At 44.3% G+C, this 23,188-nt stretch overlaps 1 protein-coding gene across 1 annotated transcript in view; it reads left to right on the top strand.

Moving 5' to 3' along the window:
- The window catches only part of LOC145342382 (neurite extension and migration factor-like), a 29,804-nt gene extending 18,213 nt beyond the window's left edge, over positions 1–11,591 (top strand). The window contains exon 4 of the mRNA XM_080187915.1: positions 7,285–11,591. Coding sequence (XP_080044041.1) covers positions 7,285–11,591 — 4,307 coding nt within the window. The remainder of the gene's footprint in view (positions 1–7,284) is intronic.
- The last annotated feature ends 11,597 nt before the right edge of the window (positions 11,592–23,188 follow it).

The following is a 23,188-nucleotide window of genomic DNA, read 5'->3' as shown; positions in this document are numbered from 1 at the left end:
TGAATCTCTGGAATTCTCTGCCCGTTGAAGTGGTGGAGGCTACCTCACTAAATATTTTTAAGACGCGGGTTGATGGGTTTTTGATAAGAGAGGGGATTAAGGGTTATGGGGAGAGGGCGGGAATGTGGAACTGAGCCACGACAGATCAGCCATGATCTTATTGAATGGCGGGGCAGGCTCGAAGGGCTAGATGGCCTACTCCTGCTCCTTATTCTTATGTTCTTATGTAAAGGGCAGATAGCACAATGTGTTGATGGCAGAACAGAGAGCAAAACCTGAGAACAAGGAACAAACTGACATAGGGGGATGGGGGCAGTGACAGAGAGGGGAGATGAGATAAGGGGCTGGAGAGTGGGAAAAAAGGAAGGAAAAAAAACACAGACTGGATGACTACCTTGCAGAACTTCTTTGATCATACCCTACATACCAACTCAATACCAACTCATGCCATCCACCAACATCCTCATGGCTCCTCCATGCGACTGCGTAGCCACTCACACAAGAACCACCTTTTGGTACACGGAGGCCACAGTGATGTTGTCACTCATCTAGTATCTCAGAGACCCAGGATATTGCTCAGGAAACCTGAGGCTTGAATCAGATGGTGGAAATTTTTAAAACTGAAAATATCTGGAAGTAAAAGTCAACTGATGACCATGAAACCATTGTCAATTGTCGTAAAAACCCACCTGGTTCACCAATGTCCTTTAGGGAAGGAAACCTGCCACTCTTATCTGGTTTGGCCTGCATGTGACTCTAGACCCACAGCAATGTGGTTGACCCTAAAATACGGGCGGACCACCCGGCATCAACCTAGGCACTGGAATTTACAGCAAATCCAGCTCTGTCAACCCTGCAAAGTTCCCTTTACTAACATCCAAGGGCTTGTGTCAAACTTGGGAGAGCTGTCTCACAGATTAGTCAAGGAACGGCCTGATGTAGTCATACTCATGGGATCATACCTTACAGATAATGTTCCAGACAGCTCCATCACCATCCCTGGGTATGCCCTGTGTCACCAGCAGAACTGCCCCAGCAGAGATTGTAGCACAGTGGTATACACTAGGGAGAGAGTACTTCTCCATGTTGAATGCCATTTGGGTGGCAACGGCACAGAATGTACTTTGGATGGGGGACTTCAGTGTCTATCACCAAGAGCGGTTGGTAGTACCACCACAGCCCAAGCCTGCTGGGTCTTAAAGACATAGCTGCTTGACTGGGACTGTGACAGGTGGTGAGGGAACCAACAAGAGGGAAAAATATACTTGACCCCAGCTCCACCAGCCTGCCTGCTGCCACCAGTGTTTGTCCATGACAGCATTGGTCGGAGTAATGACTGCACAGTCCTTGTCGAGACAAAGTGCTGTCTTCACACTGAGGCTACCCACGATCATGTTGTGTGGTGCTACCACCATGCTAAATGGGAAAGACATTGAACAGATCTAGGAACTCAAACCTGGGCATCCATGTGGAGCTATGGGTTATCAGTAGCAGCAGAATTGTATTCAACCACAATCTGTGGCCCGGCATATCCCTCACTCTATCATTACCACCTAACCAGGGTTCAATGCAGAGTGCGGGAGGATATGGCAGGAGCGATTCCAGGTGGACCCAAAAATGAGGAGTCAACCTGATGAAGCCACAAAACGAGACAGATGCCAAACAGCATAAGCAGCAAGTAATGGACAGAGCTAAGAAACCCCACAACCAACGGATCAGATAGAGTCATAGAGATTTACAGCATGGAAACAGGCCCTTCGGCCCCACTTGTCCATGCTGCCTTTTTTTTTAAAACCCAGAAACAAATCCCAATTGCCCGCATTTGGCCCGTATCCCTTTATACCCATCGTCCCAATGTAATTATCGAAATGGTTTTTAAAAGACAAAATTGTACCCGCCTCTACTACTGTCTCTGACAGCTTTTCCAGAGACTCACCACCCTCTGTATGAAAAAATTGCCCCTCTGGACACTTTTGTATCTCTTCCCTCTGACCTTAAACCTATGTCCTCTAGATTTAGACTCCCCTGCCTTTGGGAAAAGATATGGACTGTCTAGCTGATCTGTGGCCCTCATTATTTTATAGACCTCTATAAGATCACCCCTCAGCCTCCTACACTTCAGAAAAAAAGTCCCAGTCTATCCAACCTCTCTTTATATCTCAATTCATCCTGGTAGCATCCTAGTAAATCTTTTCTGCACTCTTTCTAGTTTACTAGTATCCTTTCTACAATAGGGTGACCAGCATTGCACACCGTATTCCAAATGTGGCCTTACCAATGTCTTGTACAACTTCAACAAGACATTCCAACTCCTGTATTCAATATTCTGACCGATGAAACCAAGCATGCCAAATACCTTTTTCACTACTCTGTCCACCTGTAACTCCACTTTCAAGGAGCTATGAACCTGTACCGCTAGATCTCTTTGTTCTGTAACTCTCCCCAGTGCCCTATCATTTACTGAGTAAGCCCTGCCCTCGTTCAGTCGAGCAAAATGCATCACTTCGCATTAATCTAAATTACACTCCATCTGCCATTCGTCAGTCTACTGGTCCAATTGATCAAGATCCTGTTGCAATTGGAGATAACTTTCTTCACTGTCCACTATGCCACCAATCTTAGTGTCATCTGCAAACTTACTAAGCTCTAAGCTCTGCAGTCCTGCCACATCCAGCCATGAATTAGCCTGTTCTGTTGGTTGTGGGGTTTCTTATCTCTGTCTATTACTTACTGCTTATGCTGTTTGGTATCTGTCTTGTTTTGTGGCTTCATCAGGTTGGTTCCTCATTTTCGGTATGGCTGGTATGGCTCCTGCCATATCCTTCTGCACTCTGCATTGAACCAGGGTTTATCCCTGGCTAGGTGGTAGAGTGGGAGGTATGCTAGGCCATGGAATGGCCAACCAATAGAAACCCGTCCAGACACAGGGGAACTTGCAAACTCCACACAGACAGTCACAAAGGCCAGAATTGAACCCAGGTCCCTGGGTGCTGTGAGGCAGCAGTGTTAACCACTGTGCCACGGGGGCACCTGTATTCCACCAATAGAACTGAAAACTCGTGCTCCAGAAGTTACTATGTCCTAGTCAAGCCGTTCCAGTACGGCTACAACGCCGGCATCCACCCGGCAATGTGGAAAATTGTCCAAGCATCTCCTGTACACGAGAAGGAGGACGAATCCAACCTGGCCAATATCACTCCATCAGTCTACCAGTAAAGCAATGGAAAGGATCATCAACAATGCCATCAGGTAGCACTTACTCAGCAATAAGCTGCTCACATTGGGTTCCACCAAGTCACACAGTTCCTGACCTCATTACAGCCTTGGTTCAAATGTTCAAGCATGGACAAAAGAGCTGAGTGCCAGAGGTGAGGTGAGAATGACTGCCCTTGACATCAGTGCAGCATTTGACTGAGTGTAGCATCAAGGAGGGCTAGCAAAACTGGAGTCAACGGCTATCGGGGGCAAACTGTCCACTAGTTAAGAGTCATACTTGTTAAATAGGAAGATGGTTCGTGGAGAGTTATTGGAGGTCAATCATCTCAACTCCAATACATCATTACAGGAGTTTCCCAGGATAGTGTCCAAGGCCCAACCATCTTCAGCTACTTCATTAGTGACCTCCCTTCTATTACAAGGTCAGAAGTGGGGATGTTCATTTATGACTGCACAGTATTCAAGATCAACTCATCAGATACTGATGCAGTCAATGTTCAAATGCAGCAAGAGCCAGAAAATAGCCAAGCTTGAGCTGACAAGTGGCAAGTAACACTCATGCCACACACGTGCCAGGTAATGGCCATCTCCAGCAAGAGAGGGTCTAACCATTGCTGTTTCACATCCAATGACATTACCATTGCTGAATCCCCCACTATCAACATCCTGGGAGTTACCATTGACCAGAAACTGGACTGGACAACCATTAAAATACTTTGGCTGGCAAAGCAGGTCAAAGGCATGGAATCATGCGCTAATTAACTCACCTCTTGACTCTTCAAAATCTATCCACCACCTACAAGGGACAAGTCAGGTGTGGAATGGAATACTCTCTGCTTGCCTGGATGAGTGCAGCTACAGCAATACTCAAGAAGCTTGTTTACTACCCCTTCCACAAACATTCAATCCCTCTGCCACCAATGAACAGTGGCAGCTGTATGTACCATTTACAAGACATACTGCAGGAACTCACCAAAGTTCCTTTGGAGCACCTTCCAAACCCATGACCACTACCATCTGGAAGAATAAGAGCAGCAGATGCCTGGGAACACCACCACCTGAAGGTTCCCCTCTAAATCATTCACAGTCCTGACTCGGAAAAGCATGTCATTAGGCATTTCACAGCTTTCTGGACTCTACATCAAGTTAGACAACTTCAGACCATGAACTCTGTCTTTGACTTTGATATTCTTATGTTTTTCCCTCACAAATGCCAGTCTGTCTTGTTCTCATGTTTCATTCTCAGAAAGCACTCACCCTTCCCTGCTGTTAACGTGTTCTGCTATCTGACCTTTTGACTGCTACTAACACCTACTTTAGTCTTTAGAACTATTGTTATCACTGCCTCTGTCTTGTATCCATGACACCTTTGTCATTTTACCCCTCGAGACCTTCTATTTTACTTCGCCTACCTCCCCCTTGTCAAAAGCATAAAACCCATCACATCACTACCTCTCCAGCTCTGTAGGAGTGTCATGCAGACTTTGAGCATTAATTCTGTTCCTCTCTTCATAGATGCTGCCAGATCTGTTGAGTTTTCCTAGCCTTTTTATTTTTACTTCCAGTTTCCAGCACTGGCAGTTCATTGCTTTAATATTAAGGTAGAGAAATAGTCAGCTTCACTGCACCAATAACTGATCGAGCAGAAAAAAAGATGACCCATGAAACTAAATTGCAAAAATGTAAACTAGAAAAGATTTTAAAAAGTTGACCAAGAGAATATTTCTTATTTTAATTCTTCAGTATCAATCCTGGCATTGCGTTCTCTTCCCAAATCCCTACAATTCTGCTCCATGACCACCCGCTAGGAGAAGGAATCAGTTGAGAACTTAGTCACCAAATTTTCATCTTTTCTCTGTGATGATGTTTTCTGCTACTGGCTCACTCAACCTGCTGATAGCATAACTAACACCAGGATCATCACCATGAGTGTAAACCATCCGCTGCTCTGTGCCGCAGTTTGGTATTTTTAATAGTAGACTGCACTATTGCCTTATCTTCAAAAAATAGTTCAACTGTTTTAGAGTCCTTTTGACCTAAATTAGAAGTGAAGACCATGTTGGGTTGCTGTCAAGGATGCATATTGGCTTTGAAGTCTTTAACTGTTGGTCACCATTGGGAACAAAACATAATGTTCAAATCTTCTGCATGTTTAAGCATTCCCAAACAATGCTAAGCTTCAAAATTCTGGTTAAAGCAGAGACATTTGGTTTGCCAGCTTATTTTAATATATTCCAGCAGTTTCTTCTGGTCTTAACTGCGTCTGTTAGAAATGAATAGTTTTTATTAAGATTCACTGCTTCTCTTGCTGCTGAGAGTTTTTAATTTTAATGTCCATTTGCAATATATCAAAACTCTAATCTGTATGTTCTTCCTGAAAAAGTATTTCGTTATAAATTCCAGTGTCCACACATGACGGAGTCTGCGTGCGTCAGCCTTTAATTACACCTTATCCCAGTGCAGATACTGCAGTGACCACTGTTAGGATGGAGAAACACTGCACAACATGTTCACACAGGGACTTTGTATTATATGGAATAGAGTTGCATAGAATCCCTACAGCGCAGAAGGAAGCCATTCGGACTGCACTGACAACAACCCCACCCGGGCCCTATCGCCGTAACACCACACGTTTACCCTGCTAATCCCCCGACACTAAATGACAATTTAAGCACGGCCAATCAATTTAACCCGTATATCTTTGGACTGTGGGAGGAAACCGGAGCAGATCCGAGCAGACACAGGGAGAATGTGCAAACTCCACACAGACAGTCACCTAAGGTCGGAATTGAACCTGGGTCCCTGTGCTGCAAGGCAGCAATTCTCACCACTGTGCCGCCCGTTGATACGCAGGCATCGGAGTTTACGATGAAGGTGTTTGATTTTAAAATGGGGACTGAATCATGCCCATGCACCCCTACCCAATTGTTCAATGTCTTTAAAGCCCACCTTACCTGAATATATGAATTAGAGGGGTAAATAGGTGGATTTGTGGGGATAGGCATTGTTGTTGGTGCAGACGCAATGGGCCAAATGGCCTCCTTCCACACTGTAGAGACTCCATGATTCATACTCAATCTAAACTATAGGATATCAACTAACATCATGTTTGTACACATTGAATCTCAACATTTTTTCCTGGTAAATTGTTTTGTCCACAATTTAATGAAAACATCTTGTGTTATCTTGTCATGCTATAATAAAAGCCGTGACCTTGACCCTGCCCCTGCGCACATCCTACCACAGCAGCACCATTGGTGAGAGGATGTGATAACATTGACATAACATTAACAATAACATTGTAACTTCCATTATCAATGTGGACACATAACCAAATATAACAATATGTGCAGAATGTATATCATTTTAAGTGTCTGCGAACCCAATTATTTCCTCCTTTATTCTTGTTTTACTTAATGACACTTGGCTTAGGACTTTTTATGATACAGACAATTATATATATATGTGTGTATGTGCATACAGATGGCATAGATAATATATAAAATGTAATGTATGTGGATAAAAGAGGTTGAAACATAATGGTCAGCAGAATTACATTCTGCTCAAAGCTTCCCTTTTTATTGTTGTGTTATAAAAGCAGATCCCAGTCAGTTTAAAATTTCACAGTTTACATCTACAGTTACTTAGGTGGTTAGTCTTTCAAAACTGTGATCACTTTCATTTTTTTTAGCCCCAATGACACATTTTAATGAAAGATTAATTAACAAATTAAATGAGTGAATAATTCTCAGAATAACACAGAATAGGAGCCTGGGTGAAAACAGAGCTATAACCATAATCATAATGAGATTTTAACAAGTTCTGCCACATCCTTTCAGTTTCTATCGAGATAATTGTAGTTTGGTAGCGATGATAAATTCTGTATGCTGGCTACTTCAGTTCCCCCATGCCAGAATTATTCCTCTTGGTTTAAGATGGAAGACATTTTGTGTAATTTTTCTTATCGCTCTTTAGTCATGTACTTTAAACTGTTTATGTGCATAGCCTAAAATGGGAACTGTATTGCTGTGTATTGAAATTATTTAACTTTTCTTTCCTTCCGTGTAGAATCATGTGGTGCAGGGAAACTTATGAAGTCTTACAGTGCAGCAGACGTTGCAGTTACCTTATCATCTTTCATTTCACCAAAAGAAAATGAACTGGGCCACAGGGTGTCATCTTTACCAACTTCAAAAGAGGCCTGCCTGTTGGACCCACCCTCTCCTCTAAGACTAGCTGATGTGCCTGAGCATACTTCAAATGATTCCTCCACGCACGCCATTTCCCTTACGTCTTGTGTTACAAAGGGCGTGAGCTACTTGTCCGTACCAGAGGATTCTGACAAAGCCCCATTCAGGTATATGGAGCCCAAGGGCATCTCGTCACTATCTGATGACTGCTTGATGCAACAGAGCAGAACCTGTCTGGGCTGCTTCATTGAGTCAAAAGAAAGCATTGACGCGGAACCTGGAATCAGCATGAAAATAGGTGACATGAACAAGGATTGTGACACCTGTTCAGTCTCTGATATAGGGATTCAGTGCATGAGTACAGGGGAAAGTGCAAGATACGGGGATCAGCTGCTTTCGGACCAACTGTTAAGCTTTACTGTGCATAAATCTAGGACTGCAGACAAAAGAGATGTGGAGAAATCTGACAGCGAGTCAGAAGATATTACTCAAAAACATTACTATGAAGGATTACTGCTGGACAAATGCAATGGCGAGGAAGCTTTATTATCGAATCCCAGCCAGGATTGGGCTTATTTTGAGTCTTTTATTAGCGAAAGCAAAATAGAACTGCTTGACCTGTGCTCAAAGAATGAGCTCTCGGTCAATCTTTTTGCAGAGGAAGAGGTGGACAATTACATGTTTGACGATGAGTCAACTCTGAGCAGCGATGTCTGCTCTCTGAAGATTAGGTACGAATCCTTTCAAGACAATGTCAGGGAAAAGACGAATGTACTTCAGGAAGAAGCGCAGTTGAGCTTTTTTCCCAATGTCATCTCAAATTGCACAAAAAAAGAGGGCAAAGCGTCCATGAAAATGAACTCCGATCCCTCGCAAATCAAATCCGATGAGATTGACATCTGGGATGAGGACGACCCATCGGAAGAGAGGACGGGAATGCAAAAATATGGTAGCACTGTGGACGTAAAGCTGTATGCAACTTCTAAAAGAAATCAGTTCTTCGAAACTAACCATTCCGTGGAAGATTCAGGCGAGTACAGCGATGACAGCTATGGAACAGATTCCTCGTATGACACCATTAAAGGCAACATGGATAGTATTAGGTATCTTGCAAGACAAAATGCAAATTGCTCTGGTCAACTAAATTACGCATTACGTGCCAAAAGGAAAGTACGGTATAGTGACGACTACCTGTACGATGTCGACTCCATAGAGAGCGAAAAGATTTCGGGAAAGAAGGAATGGCCAGCGGATGGTCCTAAGAAGGAAGATGATGATGAATGGTGCCCACGAAAGCGCCGAAAGTCAGCTCGGAGAGGACCGCCAGTTATTATTAAATATATCATTATTAATAGGTTCAAAGGTCAGAAGGATATGCGAGTGAAAGTCGGCAAAATTGATGCCACCCAGACGAGTGTCAACCTGACTGCTGAAGCACTAGGTAAATATGAGAAACTTGCACCTTTGAAGGAATTTTGGTGCCAAAAACAATCTAAGCATCTGTTGTCAGTGCCTACTGAAAGAAGGAAGAGGCCACATTTAAATAGTGCAGTGTCTAATGTGTTTCTTGCTCATCCTGCCAAGAGGAAAAGCAAACAAATTGCAAACAGACACAGGGCACGTAGAGTTCGACTTGAACTGGGGCCCAACAAGCAGATCGAGTGCTCCTTCGATCCGGTTGAAACTAAGAGGCTGACCTATGAGGATAGAGAAGATTTGGACTTTGTAGACGCCCAGACAGTTGCAGTAGAAATCCCTAGCTGTGCAAATGGCTTGTGCTCCACCAACATTGCATCAGGGACTGCTTCGGTGAGAAGTAAATTGCAAGGAAAGTTTGAGAACCGAGTAAAGGAGAAAGGCCGGCTAAAAAGACTGAAATTAAAAGCAGAAGCCAAACTGAAAAACACCAGCAAAAAGATCAAGATGGCAATTAATAGTGACATTGAGACAATGACAAATACAAGTGAGCTGGATTCAGCTGAAACAAGACAGAATAGTTCAGGTAGTCTTCTGACTAATGCCATTCATTGCGTCCCAGACAACTCCCATTTATCTAAATCGTGCCACGCAAAGGCTGCTGCTAAGAATTCTACTTTTTCACCCGCCACCTGCTCTCCTGAGAAGCCTGTGCCATCTGCTAATGCTGCATCTACTGTGCAAGTAATCCCTGGGGGGTATTTACAGACACTGCTGGATGCATCCGATTCCATAAGCCATACTGGGCTCTCCTACTTCCCTCATCATTCTGCCGTTGCTTCCAAGCCACTGAATCACTTCAACCCTTCGAACCTCACGCAAAGTTGTGTAATGTCCCCTCCCTCCGAACCGGAACAGCAGCAGTCTCCTCTTTACCAGGAGGAGAAACAGAGCTTTGAAAAGTTGTGGCACACAAAGCCAGAGTATTCAGCCATTGGCAGAGCGCCTGCCATTCTGTCGACTAGTATGGTTGGTGTGGTGTCACTACCAATAGAAGGCACTAATCTTTCAAGAACCGTTAATGACAATTATCAACAGATAGAAATAGACAGCGATGAACTTGTGCTTAGCAAGAATTATTCCCATAACCAGCCATTGCAGTCAAATACCAGCTATCAATCATGCATAATAGAAGATGGTGATGGCAATTTTCAGCTCCATCGAGATTCAGTAGCTCCAGATGACACCAGACTCATCAGTTTTGATTCAGTGAGTTCTTTGTCAGCAAGCGCCAATAATTTTAGCTCTTTAAGTTTGAAGTCGTGTGAAAACGATGGTGAGGATGATATGAGCGATGACTTTTTAGCCCATTGCAGCCCCAAGCTTGTAATTCAGCAGAGCGTTGATGAAGTTGCGCCTCTGAAGGAATCTGCTGATCTTCTCGACATCTCAAACTTCACCCCCGATCGGTTCAGGCAAGTGACGCTGTCTGAGATTTCCCCGCCAATCACACCCGACCTTTCGCCTGAAATAGTGGGACCGGAGGTCAAAACGCCAGGCAAACCCAAAGACTTTCAGGAGCACACCCAGGCAATGCTTGGAGATGCGAATGAAATGAAATGGGGTACAGTACCCCAGGCGCACGATCAACCTACCGAGACGTTTATTTTGAATAATCATCAATTTCAGTTTCATACCTTTAATAACGAAGACACCAGTGAGATGACGGAAACAAACTCGTTTGAGAAACAGACTGGCATGCTGAAATTAAACAACAGCGTCAGAGGACAAAAAGCTAAAAAGAGAAACACCTCAAGTAAGCATGTGGGCACAAACCAAAGCTCAGTCCCGAAAGGTGCCAAGAAACCAAGGAAGCCAAAATCCGCTAAAGTTACCGAGAAAACTCAAAGCAGAAGTAATTCGCGTCAGAGTCCCGGCACTTCCAAAAACTCCAAAAAATCAGTTGGTGCGACGCACGCCAAACGGAACGATCAGGCACTGCTAACTTCAGCAAGCAGCAAGTCGTTGGATGCGCTTGTCAACAAAAACAGCACATCACCTTGTGTTCAGGTGCTTCACGAGACTCTTCCGCATCGCGGTCCTGCTGCTGCACGGGGTAGAAAGCAAAATGGGGGCAATAGCTCCTGGCCCTTGAGTAAAAGGGCCAGCGTTGGTTGGTCTGGGCAGAGTGTAGCAAACAGTAATAATCTGCTAGTTGACGATCAGAGAGAATTTGAAGAACCCAGTAACATACTTTCGAATATTGCCTCCGGAATGGCAGAAGTCCAGCGTTTTATGATGGCTTCTATTGAACCAATCTGGAGCCCTGGGGGTCATAACATTACCTCGGGTACGTGCCAGTCGCTGGAGGTAAACAGCCTGAAATGGAAAACTTTGAACATTTTGGGTGGTACAATGTCAGAATCCAAAAAGAAATCAAATAGTTCTTTGCCTGCTAAAAACCGGAGAGCAACAGCCAAGGCCTTAAGTAACAAAAATCCTGCAAAATCCACAGTTCCTCATATTGCTGCACCAACCGGTCCTAACAATGAATTTCATTTCAGTTCTGGCATGCGAGGTGGCGTTTTTGACAGAAGCTCTGATACTTCAAGTATTCCTGCCAGTAATGGTCCCATCCACAAAAAAATGTACCGCCACAAAGCAACATTAAAATTGTCAGGGGATGAAAAGAGTAAGGTAAAGAGAGCAGAGCGCGAACAGCAGCACAAGAACCCATCTGTGACAGCCTCTCTTGAAAAACTGAGGTAATACAGCACTACAGTGGCTGTGATGCATCCTTTGCTTTCCCAGCACCTTCTAAGCCCAGGCACTGCCCCCTTATTCCCCCCACCCCTCTTTTTTGACGCACGATTTGCATGCCAGAGGCAGTTTCTCCCCCCCCCCCCACCCCCTCCCAATCCCCCCTTTTCGAAAGGAATTATTTGCATGAGATCTCCTAGAATGGCAAACTAATTGAGGGGATAACTTTTATTCTGTCTTGGCTGTGATATAATTAACATGGTTGCCATTAGTACTGCTATTTCACTTCTTCGGTTTTTTCTTAATCCTTGACAACATTTTAGTAGACTCTCTACATTTTCTACAGCTTCTGCAAAAAAAAAATTGAAACCCTTTGAACCATGGAATAAATTATTTGGTTGTTTCCCTGCAGAAAAACTGACTGCAGTTTGCTCTCAGTAAAAATTGGGGCCTTTTGAGTTTTACCTATGTTTGAAGAAGATTAATTTTTTTCCAGCAGAACAGTTGCTCTTATGTTTATTATTCTTCGGGATAATGTTTCACAAAAGAAGAATTATTCAGAGGCCTTGTCAGTGATCAAACAAAAAAAATGGAAGTGCTGGAATTAGAAGAGATGTAATTGTTGTGTATCTTGAAAAGTTAAGTATCTTAGTAAGACTGCTGGCTCTGTGCCCTAGAGAGCAGTAGAGCTTCTCCAACGCTGATAATGTACAATAACACATGCACTACTTGCAAAAATCTGTGCCAAACCATGAACAAGTGTAAAGATAGTTTTATGACAATAGGAACATAACAACTTTGATGTTATTTTTTTCTTTATATATGTTTTCAAAAAAAAGAGGGAAATAAAAGTCAAAATTGAACTTATTATTCCAGTAATATTATGGCAAGTCCCTTGAAGCACCTGCAGCTCATCATTGTGGATTATGGCACCTCAGTCATTACCAAAACACTGACGACTAACAAATTCAGCACTGGTTCCAGTTTGCCAAATATGCTTACCTCATCTGCTTGGCAACACACAAGCTCACTCTGGGGAGTCTAGATGGAATTAACTGGTTTGTGTTCAGTCTGAGCTTTATGGAAAGTTCGAGCAAGAGATAGATTCTGTGTTTGGAACGAGTCTGAGCAAAGCAGGAAGTGCTGTCGACGGGCCGAATGGAGACTTCCTTTCCATTCAAACTTACGACAAGGTCATAATGGACAACTGAAGACGGTGAAGGTAAGTGCATGTTTTGATAAATTAGAGAAAAGCTTGTGTAAAAAGAAGTAAAAAATTGCACAGCAATATTTCCAATGGTTCTTGCTGATCGGTTTTACAAATCCAAATTAGACTTGGTTCTGGTGGTAGGCAGTTGGGGACCTTTTCAAAGATTCTGAGTGAGCCAGCGTTCGTTGATCATGCCCTGAAGGAGTTCAGTCAGTGTAAGCGTGGTTATGAATCAGACAAATCAAATATCGGAGTACATCTCGAAGGTATTGGACTGCAAGTCAGAACAACTCATACTGACTTTATATAGATCTACGGTGAGGATAAAGTTGAAAAATGCCATGCAGTTTGGGTCATTAGGCCTCAAAGGACACTGCAGGTGAGATAGAGTTTAGGCTTTGGAGAGGTGAAATTGTGAAGAAAGGTTCACACAGTTGAATTCACTTTCACGGGGAAAAGACTGAGAGAGGACCTGTTAAAAGATGTAGATAAAGCTGACATCAGCAGATTGTTTAAGGTAGACTAGAATAGAAGATGCAAGTACCAATTACACAGATTCTAAACTCAAATGTTCCCCTCTGCCAGTATTTAAAAGGGAGCTGGATCAGTATTTATCGAGAAAGGTTATTGAGGAATTTAAAGTTACTTGGCCCTTTATAGATTCATCCCTCTTTATTTTTGTAATCTTCTCCCCAACACATCCGCTCCCAGTACTCTTAGTTCCTCATGTCGGCCTTGAGTGCAACCCTTTTCCTATGGTCAGCCTTGAAGACTATAGTTCCATGCTTTGGAATTCCCTCCCCAAACCTCTCTACCTCTCCAGTCTTACTTTAAAACCTTCCTGCGATCACATACCTTTTGATCAATTATTGATTATCTATCTCAATATGTTCTACACCTTGACATTCATTGTTTTTCTCTGAACTATCTAGGAACTGGTTGGTCTACTTTAAACGGTGCAATATTGCTTTTTTTCTCCTTGGAGAAGGAATTTAGGGGACCTGGTGGGAAAGAGAAAGCCCAGGATTGAATAAACATTTTTGGCATCTCGATGTTACCAGCGTGATGGACCAGATTAGCTTCTCTTGATCGTGGCTTTGTCTTGATGCGCGTATCACATGAACTGTCTTTTGAGTTTGCTTCTATGCAGTGAGCTCGGTGTTGCAATACTGCACCCGACTGAATGCAGCATCTCAGGGAGGGATAAGCCAGCGAGGACCAGTCTTGGCATTTAGAAAAGCACGTTCTATCACTTAAATGATGGAACAGCATTGTTAGAGGTGGAGCAGATTCTGCTTTCCAAACTGCTATATCCTCAGGCTGAATAGAAAGTGTGTGAAAGTTGGCAGTCAAATTTGGTGACAAATTTGGGGGAAAGAATTGCCACTCTTTTGACTTATGCAACGAATGCGTTTATGGATGTGGTGGGAAAGGCCAGAAGCAGTTTAGGTTCATAACCTTATAGATTTTAATATTAAAATCAATAATATTTCAAATGATAAATGTACTTTAATCATTTTAATGAGATTATGCTGCTATATATTGCCAGTATTTATGATTATCTTAATTATTTGCACAAAGTCCAAAGATGTGTGGGTTAGGTGGATTGGCCATGCTAAATTGCCGCTTAGTGTCAATGGGATCAACTACCTAAATTCATGGGGTTACGGGAATAGGGCCTGGATGGGATTGTTGTCAAAGCAGATGGGCTGAATGGCCTCCTTCTGCACTGCAGGAATTTGATGAAAAAGACTGTTAGAACGAGTAGAATAAATGAATGTGATTTTCGGACCTTGCCATGCCTGGCGCAGATCGCACTGATCCTGTACAGGTGGCCCAAAAATCAGTTCCGTGCCCAGTGCCAAACAGTTTGCAGTCGTCCCGGCCCCTTTCTATGGCACATACCAGACAGCACCCAGAAAGGGCACGAGGGTGATTAGCAGGAGATTGACTTGAGTTCAATTTCATTCGCAAGTTTGGCGTGCGATCGTTCCCTTCCTGCCAGAATGTCCCCACCCCTCTGGTGGGATGTCACATGAGCAGGGGATCATTACTGGTCTCCACTAGGAGAGACCAGGCACGATGGCCACACTAGTGACCAGAAGTCCATTGAAGCCCCGGGTGGTTGGGAGTATGGCCACAGGCTGCCCTGGCAGCGCTAGTTGGGCACTGCAAAGGGGGTATGGCCTGAGTGGGGGGTGTGTGCTTGAATTGGGCCTCTGATTTGGTGGGGGGGGTGGGTCATAATGCAGGGGGTCTTGATGGGAGGGCTAGACAGGGAGTTGCGCAGGGGTGGTCAAGCAAGGGTGGAGCATGATGGGGAGCAGAATGTGGGTGAAGAACATAGAAAAGTACAGCACGGTACAGGCCCTTCGGCCCTCAATGTTGTGCCAAGCTACGTCCGAACCCAAGATCAAGCTATCCCACTCCCTATCATTCTGGTGTGCTCCATGTGCCTATCCAATAACCACTTGAGAGTTCCTAAAGTGTCCGACTCCACTATCACAGCAGGCAGTCTATTCCACACCCCAACCACTCTCTAAGTAAAGAGCCTACCTCGGACGTCCGTCCTATATCTGCCACCATGAACCTTATAGTTATGCCCCCTAGTAACAGCTACATCCACCCGAAGAAATAGTCTCTGCACGTCCACTCTGTCAATCCCTCTCAACATCTTATAAACCTCTATTAAGTCGCCTCTCATCCTCCTCTGCTCCAAAGAGAAAAGCCCCAGCTCCCTCAACCTTTCCTCATAAGGCCTACCCTCCAAACTGGGCAGCATCCTGGTAAATCTCCTCGGCACTCTCTCCAATGCTTCCACATCCTTCTTATAGTGAGGTGACCAAAACTGCACATAATATTCCAAATGTGGTCTCACCAAGGTCCTGTACAGTTGCAGCATAACCCCACAACTCTTAAAAGCAAACCCCCTGTTAATAAACGCTAACATATTACCGGTCTTCTTCACGGCTCTATCCACTTGAGTGGCAACGTTCAGAGATCTGTGGATGTGAACCTCAAGATCTCTCTGTTCCTCCACATTCTTCAGAACGCTGCTGTTGACCCTATTATCCGCATTCAGGTTTGTCCTACCAAAGTGAATCACCTCTCAGTTAACAGGGTTAAACTGCATCTGCCACTTTTCTGGCTAGCTCTGCATCCTATCAATGTCTCTTTGCATCCTGCAAGAGCCCCCACCTCATCCACTACTCCAACAATCTTGGTGTCATCAGCAAATTTATTAACCCATCCTTCAGCCCCCTCTTGCAAGTCATTGATAAAAATCACAAATAGCAGAGGACCCAGCACTGATCCCTGTGGTACACCGCTGGTAACTGGCCTCCAGTCTGAAAATCTTCCCTCCACCACCACCCTCTGCCTTCTATGATACAGCCAGTTACTTATCCAATCGGCCAAATTCCCTTCTATCCCACACCTCCTTACTTTCTTCATGAGCCTACCATGGGGAACTTTATCAAATGCCTTACTAAAATCCAAGTATACGACATCAACTGCTCTAGCTTCATCTACACACTTAGTTACCTCCTCAAAGAATTCAATCAAATTTGTGAGGCAGGACTTACCCTTCACGAAACCGTGCTGACTATCCCGGATTAAGCTGCATCTTTCCAAATGGTCATAAATCCTATCCCTCAGGACCCTTTCCATTAACTTATGCCGGAAGTCAGGCAAGGGGACCCATCGGAAGGACCCCAATGCTGGCAACACCCTTGTCATTGAGGGGATGAGAGAGCATGTGCCTTCCTTCCTCTCCCCCCCCCCACCCCCCCACCGATATCATTGCGGGGGGAAGGAAGAGGTCTCCCAGTTCACTGTGAGATTGGGATGCCCTTGTGAACTGGTGACTGAGTGCTGTGCAATTGGGCTGCCCAGTAGCAGCGTAACTCACCACTCTCCCAAAAAAAAGTGACTGAGTGTGAGCAAACATGGTGGGCCAGCGCAGATTGGTCTGGTATTCTCGTGTTATGACACTTCGGGTGGAATTTTCCAGCTGCGCGCCCAGGTCCGGAAATTCCCGTGTGAGGTCAGTGGCCTTTTACATGGCCCATCTCTGTCCTACCCACCTCAGTTCCCGCGACGGGCGCAGGAATATTCCACTGTTAGTTTTCTTTTTGGGAAAATTTTGCCAGTAGTTTGTTTTTGAAACAGAAGGAACAAACAGAAAATGAAGACCGATCAACTTGCTGCTCTTATCTGACTCTAGATTGTGAATGGTGGAAGGCTATTCAACTTCCGGAGTTATCACAGCTGGCTTTTTATACATATGTAAAGAGCAAGAGGGTAGCCAGGGAGAGGGTTGGCCCACTCAAGGGCAGGAGAAGAAATCTGTGCACGGAGCCAGAGGAAATGGGTGAGGTATTAAATTAGTACTTTGTGTCAGTATTCACCAAAGAGAAGGATGATGAATTTGGGAAAGGGTGTCTAGATAGTTTGAGTCATGTTGAGATCAAAAAGGAGGAGTTACAGGGGTCCTTGAGAAACATTAAGGTAGACAAGCCCCCAGGGGATATCCCCCAAAATACTGAGAGAGGTACGGGAGGACATTGCTGGAGCCTTGAGCGAAATCTTTATATCCTCATTGGCAACAGAGGTGGTCCCAGAGGACTGGAGATTAACCAATGCTGTTCCTTTGTTTATGAAGGGTAGCAAGAATAATCCAGGTAATTACAGGCTGATAATTAATCAGTGGTAGGGAAATTATTGGAGAGAATTCTTCATGATGGGATTTACTCCCACTTGGAAACAAGTGGACGCATTAGAGAGAGGCAACGTGGTTTTGTGAAGGGGAAGTCATGTCTCACTAACTTGATCGAGTTTTTTGAGGACGTGACGAAGATGATTGATGAGGGTAGGGCAGTGGATGTTGTCTATATGGACTTCAGTAAGGCCTTTGACAAGGTCCCTCATGGCAGACTGGCGCAGAAGGTGAAGTTGCATGGGATCAGAGGTGAGCTGGCAAGGTGGATACAAAACTGACTTGGTCACAGAAGACAGAGGATAGCAGTGGAAGGGTGTGTTTCTGAATAGAGGGCTGTGACAAGTGGCGTTCCTCAGGGATCAGTGCTGGGACCTTTGCAGTTTGTAATATATATAAGTGATTTGGAATAAAATGTAACTAGTTTGATTAGTAAGTTTGCGGATGACATAAAGGTTGGTGGATTTGCAGATAAAGATGAGGACCATCAGAGGATACAGCAGGATATAGATCGGATGGCAGATGGAGTTTAATTCAGACAAATGTGAGGTAATGCATTTTTGAAAGTCTAATAAAGATAGGAAATAGACAGTAAATGGCAGAACACTTACGAGTATTGATAAGCAGAGGAATCTGGGTGTACAGGTACATAGGTCACTGAAAGTGGCAACGCAGGTGGAGAAAGTAATCAAGGTGGCATGCTTGCCTTCATCAGCTGGGGCATTGAATTTAAAAATTGGCAAGTCATGTTGCAGCTTTATAGAACCTTAGTTAGGCTGCACTTGGAATATAGTGTTCAATTCTGGTTGCCACACTACCAGAAGGATGTGGAGGCGTCGGAGAGGGTACAGAAAAGATTTGCCAGAATGTTGCCTGGTATGGAGGGCATAAGCTATGAGGAGAGGTTGGAGAAACTTGGTTTGTTCTCACTGGAGCGACAGAGGTTGAGGGGAGACCTGATAGAAGTCTACAAGATTATGCGGGGAATGGACAGAGTGGATAGTCAGAAGCTTTTTCCCAGGGTGGAAGAGTCAATTACTAGGGGGTATAGGTTTAAGGTGCGAGGGACAAAGTTTAAAGGAGATGTACGAGGCAAGTTGTTTTTTACACAAAGGGTGATGGGTGCCTGGAACTCGCTGTTGGGGGAGGTAGTGGAAGCAGGTATGATAGTGAGTTCTAAGGGGCGTCTGGACAAATACATGAATAGGATGGGAATAAAGGGTATGGTCCCTGGAAGGATAGGGGTTGTAGTTCAGTGGGGCAGCATGGTCGGTGCAGGCTTGGAGGGCCGAAGGGCCTGGTCCTATTGCTGTAATTTTCTTTGTTCTTTGACCTGAACTTGATTTTTTCCTCATGTGACTGTCACCTGTGCACACACTGTCCAACAAAAGTCTCAAAATAGTGATCAGAACAAGAATCGTGCTTTATCATTCCTCCCCCACCCTTCATGAGTAGGCAGGATTGAAAACTGTTAAAGCACTCTGGATGAGGTCAGATAGATCTGCACAGACTAGTGTCTGATACCACACAAAATATACCATTGATGTTTCTCCCCACGATAATCTGACGTGGTGGGTTGCGCCACCCATTGTTAAACCAGCCCCATTTTTACCCCACTGATTTCAATCAAATTCTGTAACGGATGGATGAAGTGCTTTGCCGGATTACTGCACAGATGATGAAGATTACCCTGTGGTCTTAGAGAATGTGTCACTGAATATGAATGTCTGATAAATTCTTTCCAAAAATAAGCAAATTTCCACTTCAAGAAGAATTTCAAACAAGTGCATTGCACAGTCATAGGTAAAACTCAGCACAATTTCCCTGTCATTTTTTTTTCTGTTCATCTTTGGTAAGATCCTGTAACAAGAATGTTGAAGATTTTCTTCCCAGTTTATGCTATTATTTGTAATATAGGTACCTTAAAATCTGCATACACGTTATAAATTAATGATTTGGAAGAGGGAACTAAATCTCCCAGTTTATACTTGATACAAAGTTGGATGGGAGGATGAGCTATGAGGAAGATGCAGAGATGCTTTTGTCCTGGTTTGGACAGGCTGAGTGAGTGGGCAGACGCATGGCAGATGCATTATAATGGGGATGAAAGTGAGGTTATCATGATGTGGAGATACCGGTGCTGGACTGGGGTGGACACAGTAAGAAGTCTCACAGCAGCAGGCTACCAAGTAAACCTATTGGACTTTAACCTGGTGTTGTGAGACTCCTTACTGTGAGATGATCCACTTGGTAGCAAAAATAAGAAGGCAGATTATTATTTGAATGGGTGTAAGTTGAAAGATGTAGATATTCAGCGAGGTCTTGGTGTCCTTGTTCATCAGTTGCTGGAGATAAGCACTCAGTTATAGCAGGCAGTAAAGAACTCAAATAGTATGTTGGCCTTTATAGCAAGAGGATTTGAGTATAGAAATAGGGAGGGATATTTTACTGCAATTGTACAAAGTATTGGTGAGGCCACACCTGGAGTATTATGTGCAGTTTTGATGTCCTTATCTGAGGAAGGATGGCCTTGCTATAGAGGGAGTGCAGCGAAGGTTTACCAGGCCGATTCCTGGGATGGTAGGTCTGTCATATGAGGAAAGACTTAAGTCGGTTAAGATTGTAGTCATTGGAGTTTAGAAGAATGAGAGGGAATCTCATAGAAACTTGTAAAATTCTAACAGGATTAGACAGAGTAGATTCAGAAAGAATGTTCCTGATGATGGAGGAGTCCAGAACAAGGCGTCATGGTTTGAGGATAAGGGGCAAACCTTTTAGAGCTGAGGTGAGGAGAAATTTCTTCACCCAGAGGCTGGTGAATCTGTGGAATTCACTACCATAGAAAGTAAGTTGAGGCCAAACCATTTTGTGATTTCAGGAAGAAATTAGATATAGCTCTTGGGGCTAAATGGATCAAGCTCTTGATTCCAACCTGATTAATGCTGCCAGTGACAGTGGGAAATGATCCAGTTTCCTTACTGGCAATAGAACTTAGGCCAGAATTCTCTGGCCTTTCACGCCGACAGAATCTTTCAGTCCCGCTGGACAGCGCACCCCCACCACGAGTTTCCTGGCAGCAAGGCGTGGAATCAATCTGAAATCCCATTGACAGTGGTGGGACCTGAAGATATGGGAGGAAGTTGGGGGGGGTGGTAATCAGGATATTGATAGTGGTGATCAGCCATGATCAAAATGAATGGACGATGAGGCTTGATGGGCCGAATGGCCTACTTTTCTACATTTTCCACATTCCTTTGCCTTCACGTTGGTATATTAAAGTGTTTTTGGTCAAATAGATTTCAATGTGGTTAATAGATCTAGAGGACTAACTTCTAACATTTGCGCTCCTCAGCTTTGCCCCACCAAAACAAGTACCTTAAATGCCATTTATTCAGTTGCAGTTCACACAGTAGAAATTATTACCCCCTTTTCCCAGTACAGATCATTGCTGGCCACAATGCAAGGCACATTAGCCTCACAGACTCACAACGTTAGCCCCATTTCCAAAATAAAATTGATGAATGTGAATGCGTTCGCCAATGTTAAAAATAAATCTAGCTACAGGAATACAACTTACAGACTGAGACACTCAATTGAGTTTGAGATGGCGCGTCTCTAAGGAATTCTAAAAATTCTGAGAAGATTTCTAGCGTAAACACTTTTTATCAAGTTTACCTGGAAGAATATTGCTTCTGTCTGGTCCGATGTTTTGAATTTTCAAGAAGCTGCGACCAACTACAGTTTAAAGCAAAAACCAAGACAGTCTTAATTAGCTTTTTGATCCAATCGTTAACTGGTTTTATTGGCTGCCAGCAAATTGTTTTGTGCTGTGCCTACAGTGTGCTGTTGTGGATTGATAGTGCCACTAAACACCTCAAGAGGTTCAAGTCTGAGCTGTCTGTGCAAGAGAGAGGTGATGCAGTAACTAATCACTAATCTGATTCATCACATTTCAACTTTGGAGACCTGTGCTTCAGCCGGTTCCTAGGAGAGAAGATAAAGATGAGGATCTCTGCTCGTAGATCGATTATTGAAGGGAGTTATAAGTTAATTGAATGAAGGAATCTCCACGGACCCAATCTCGGGCTCAAATTTAATAATTTTCAGAAGCAGCAAATATTTCCTAGTGGTTATACCTGTCACTCGTAAATTTTAATTTCCACTAAGAAAGCATGTTCGAGTCAAAGCAAGGATGAAGATTGAATACTGGGAGCCTGACACTGTGATTGTATTGTTATTTCTGAGCTGGAGCAGCTCTGAAATCAGTTTGAAATGCAATTCTCATTCGAACCATACTTTATTTGTGAAACTGGTGCAGAGAAAGCAAGTGGCACATTGATTTCCATCCAGTTTATCCAGTCTCCAATTGAAGCTTACTACCTTCAATTTACTTGAAAAAATACAACAATAGTACAGTATCGCACTGTCGGATAATGCACCCAAGGTAACGCACTGGAATTATTTTTAAATTTATCAGAAAGCCAATGCAACTGGTCTCAATTAAGCAAATTTGTTTCTGATCAAACAGATTGAAATTTAGGCTGTGATTCTCCAGATGAGAAACTAAGGGCAGGATTCTCTGGCCTCCCCATTGCCTGTTTCTCAATGGCAGGAGGCGATATGCCAGGCGCCAGTGACTAGATCTTCAGGTCTCGCCATTGTCAATGGGATTTCAGATTGATTCCACCCCTCGCTGCCGGGAATCTTGAGGTGGGGATGCGCTGTAAGTGGGACTGAAAGATCCCACCTGTGTGAATGGCTGGAGAATTTTTATGATTCTCTAAGTACGTGAGCTAATGGGAATAGGGCCAACTGGGATTGTTGTCAGTGTAGGCTCGATGGGCCAAATAGCCTCCTAAAAAGGGTGGCACGGTGGTTAGCACTGCTGCTTCGCAGCGCCAGGGACCCGGGTTTGATTCTCAGCTTGGATCACTGTCTGTGTGGAGTTTGCACGTTCTCCCCATGTCTGCGTGGGTTTTCTCCGTGTGCTCCGGTTACTTCCCACAGTCCAAAGATCTGCAGGTTAGGTGGATTGGCCATGCTAAATTATCCCCTTGGTGTCAGGGGGACTAGCTCGGGTAAATACATGGGGTTATAGGGATAGGGCCCGGGTGGGATTGTGGTCAGCGCAGCCTCAATGGGCCGAATGGCCTCTTTCTACACTGTCGGATTCTAGGATTCGATGAATTCTGGCCTAGGTGCTGGTGCCAATGGATTGTTTCCCACTATCACTGGCAGACCTAACCAGGTGGGATTCAATCACACTTTGGTGGCAAAAGAAACATGTCGGCAAGTCACGGAGATTTGGGACTGCTTTTGAAGAGGGTCCCAATCTCAAGAGTGTCAGCGTGCAGTAGTCTACCCACCAAAACCCACTATGGATATTACAACACCCTGTAGACAAGGAAGCACCCCCAGCCCTTCAAGACAGAGGGCAACTCTCCACTAAATATAATTGACACCCCCATCACCCCCCCCCCCCCCCCCCAAACACCAACCGCAGGCATGAGGATGACCCAGCCCCCCACCCCACCCCCAGTCAGAGGCCTCACCCCCACTCCCTCCCAGTCAGAGATCTTACCCCCACCCCGACAAGGGAAATACCCCAGTATTAGGGACAACAGAAGCCCTGCACCCTCCAGACCCCCTTGGCAGTGCCAACCTGCTAATGCCACTGCC

This window comes from Carcharhinus amblyrhynchos, chromosome 4 (genome assembly GCF_965287045.1).
Source record: "Carcharhinus amblyrhynchos chromosome 4, sCarAmb.v2.hapA, whole genome shotgun sequence".
Lineage (NCBI taxonomy): Eukaryota > Metazoa > Chordata > Chondrichthyes > Carcharhiniformes > Carcharhinidae > Carcharhinus > Carcharhinus amblyrhynchos.
The sequence above is the reverse complement of the archived record's forward strand: the minus strand, read 5'-3'. Positions and strand labels throughout refer to the sequence as shown.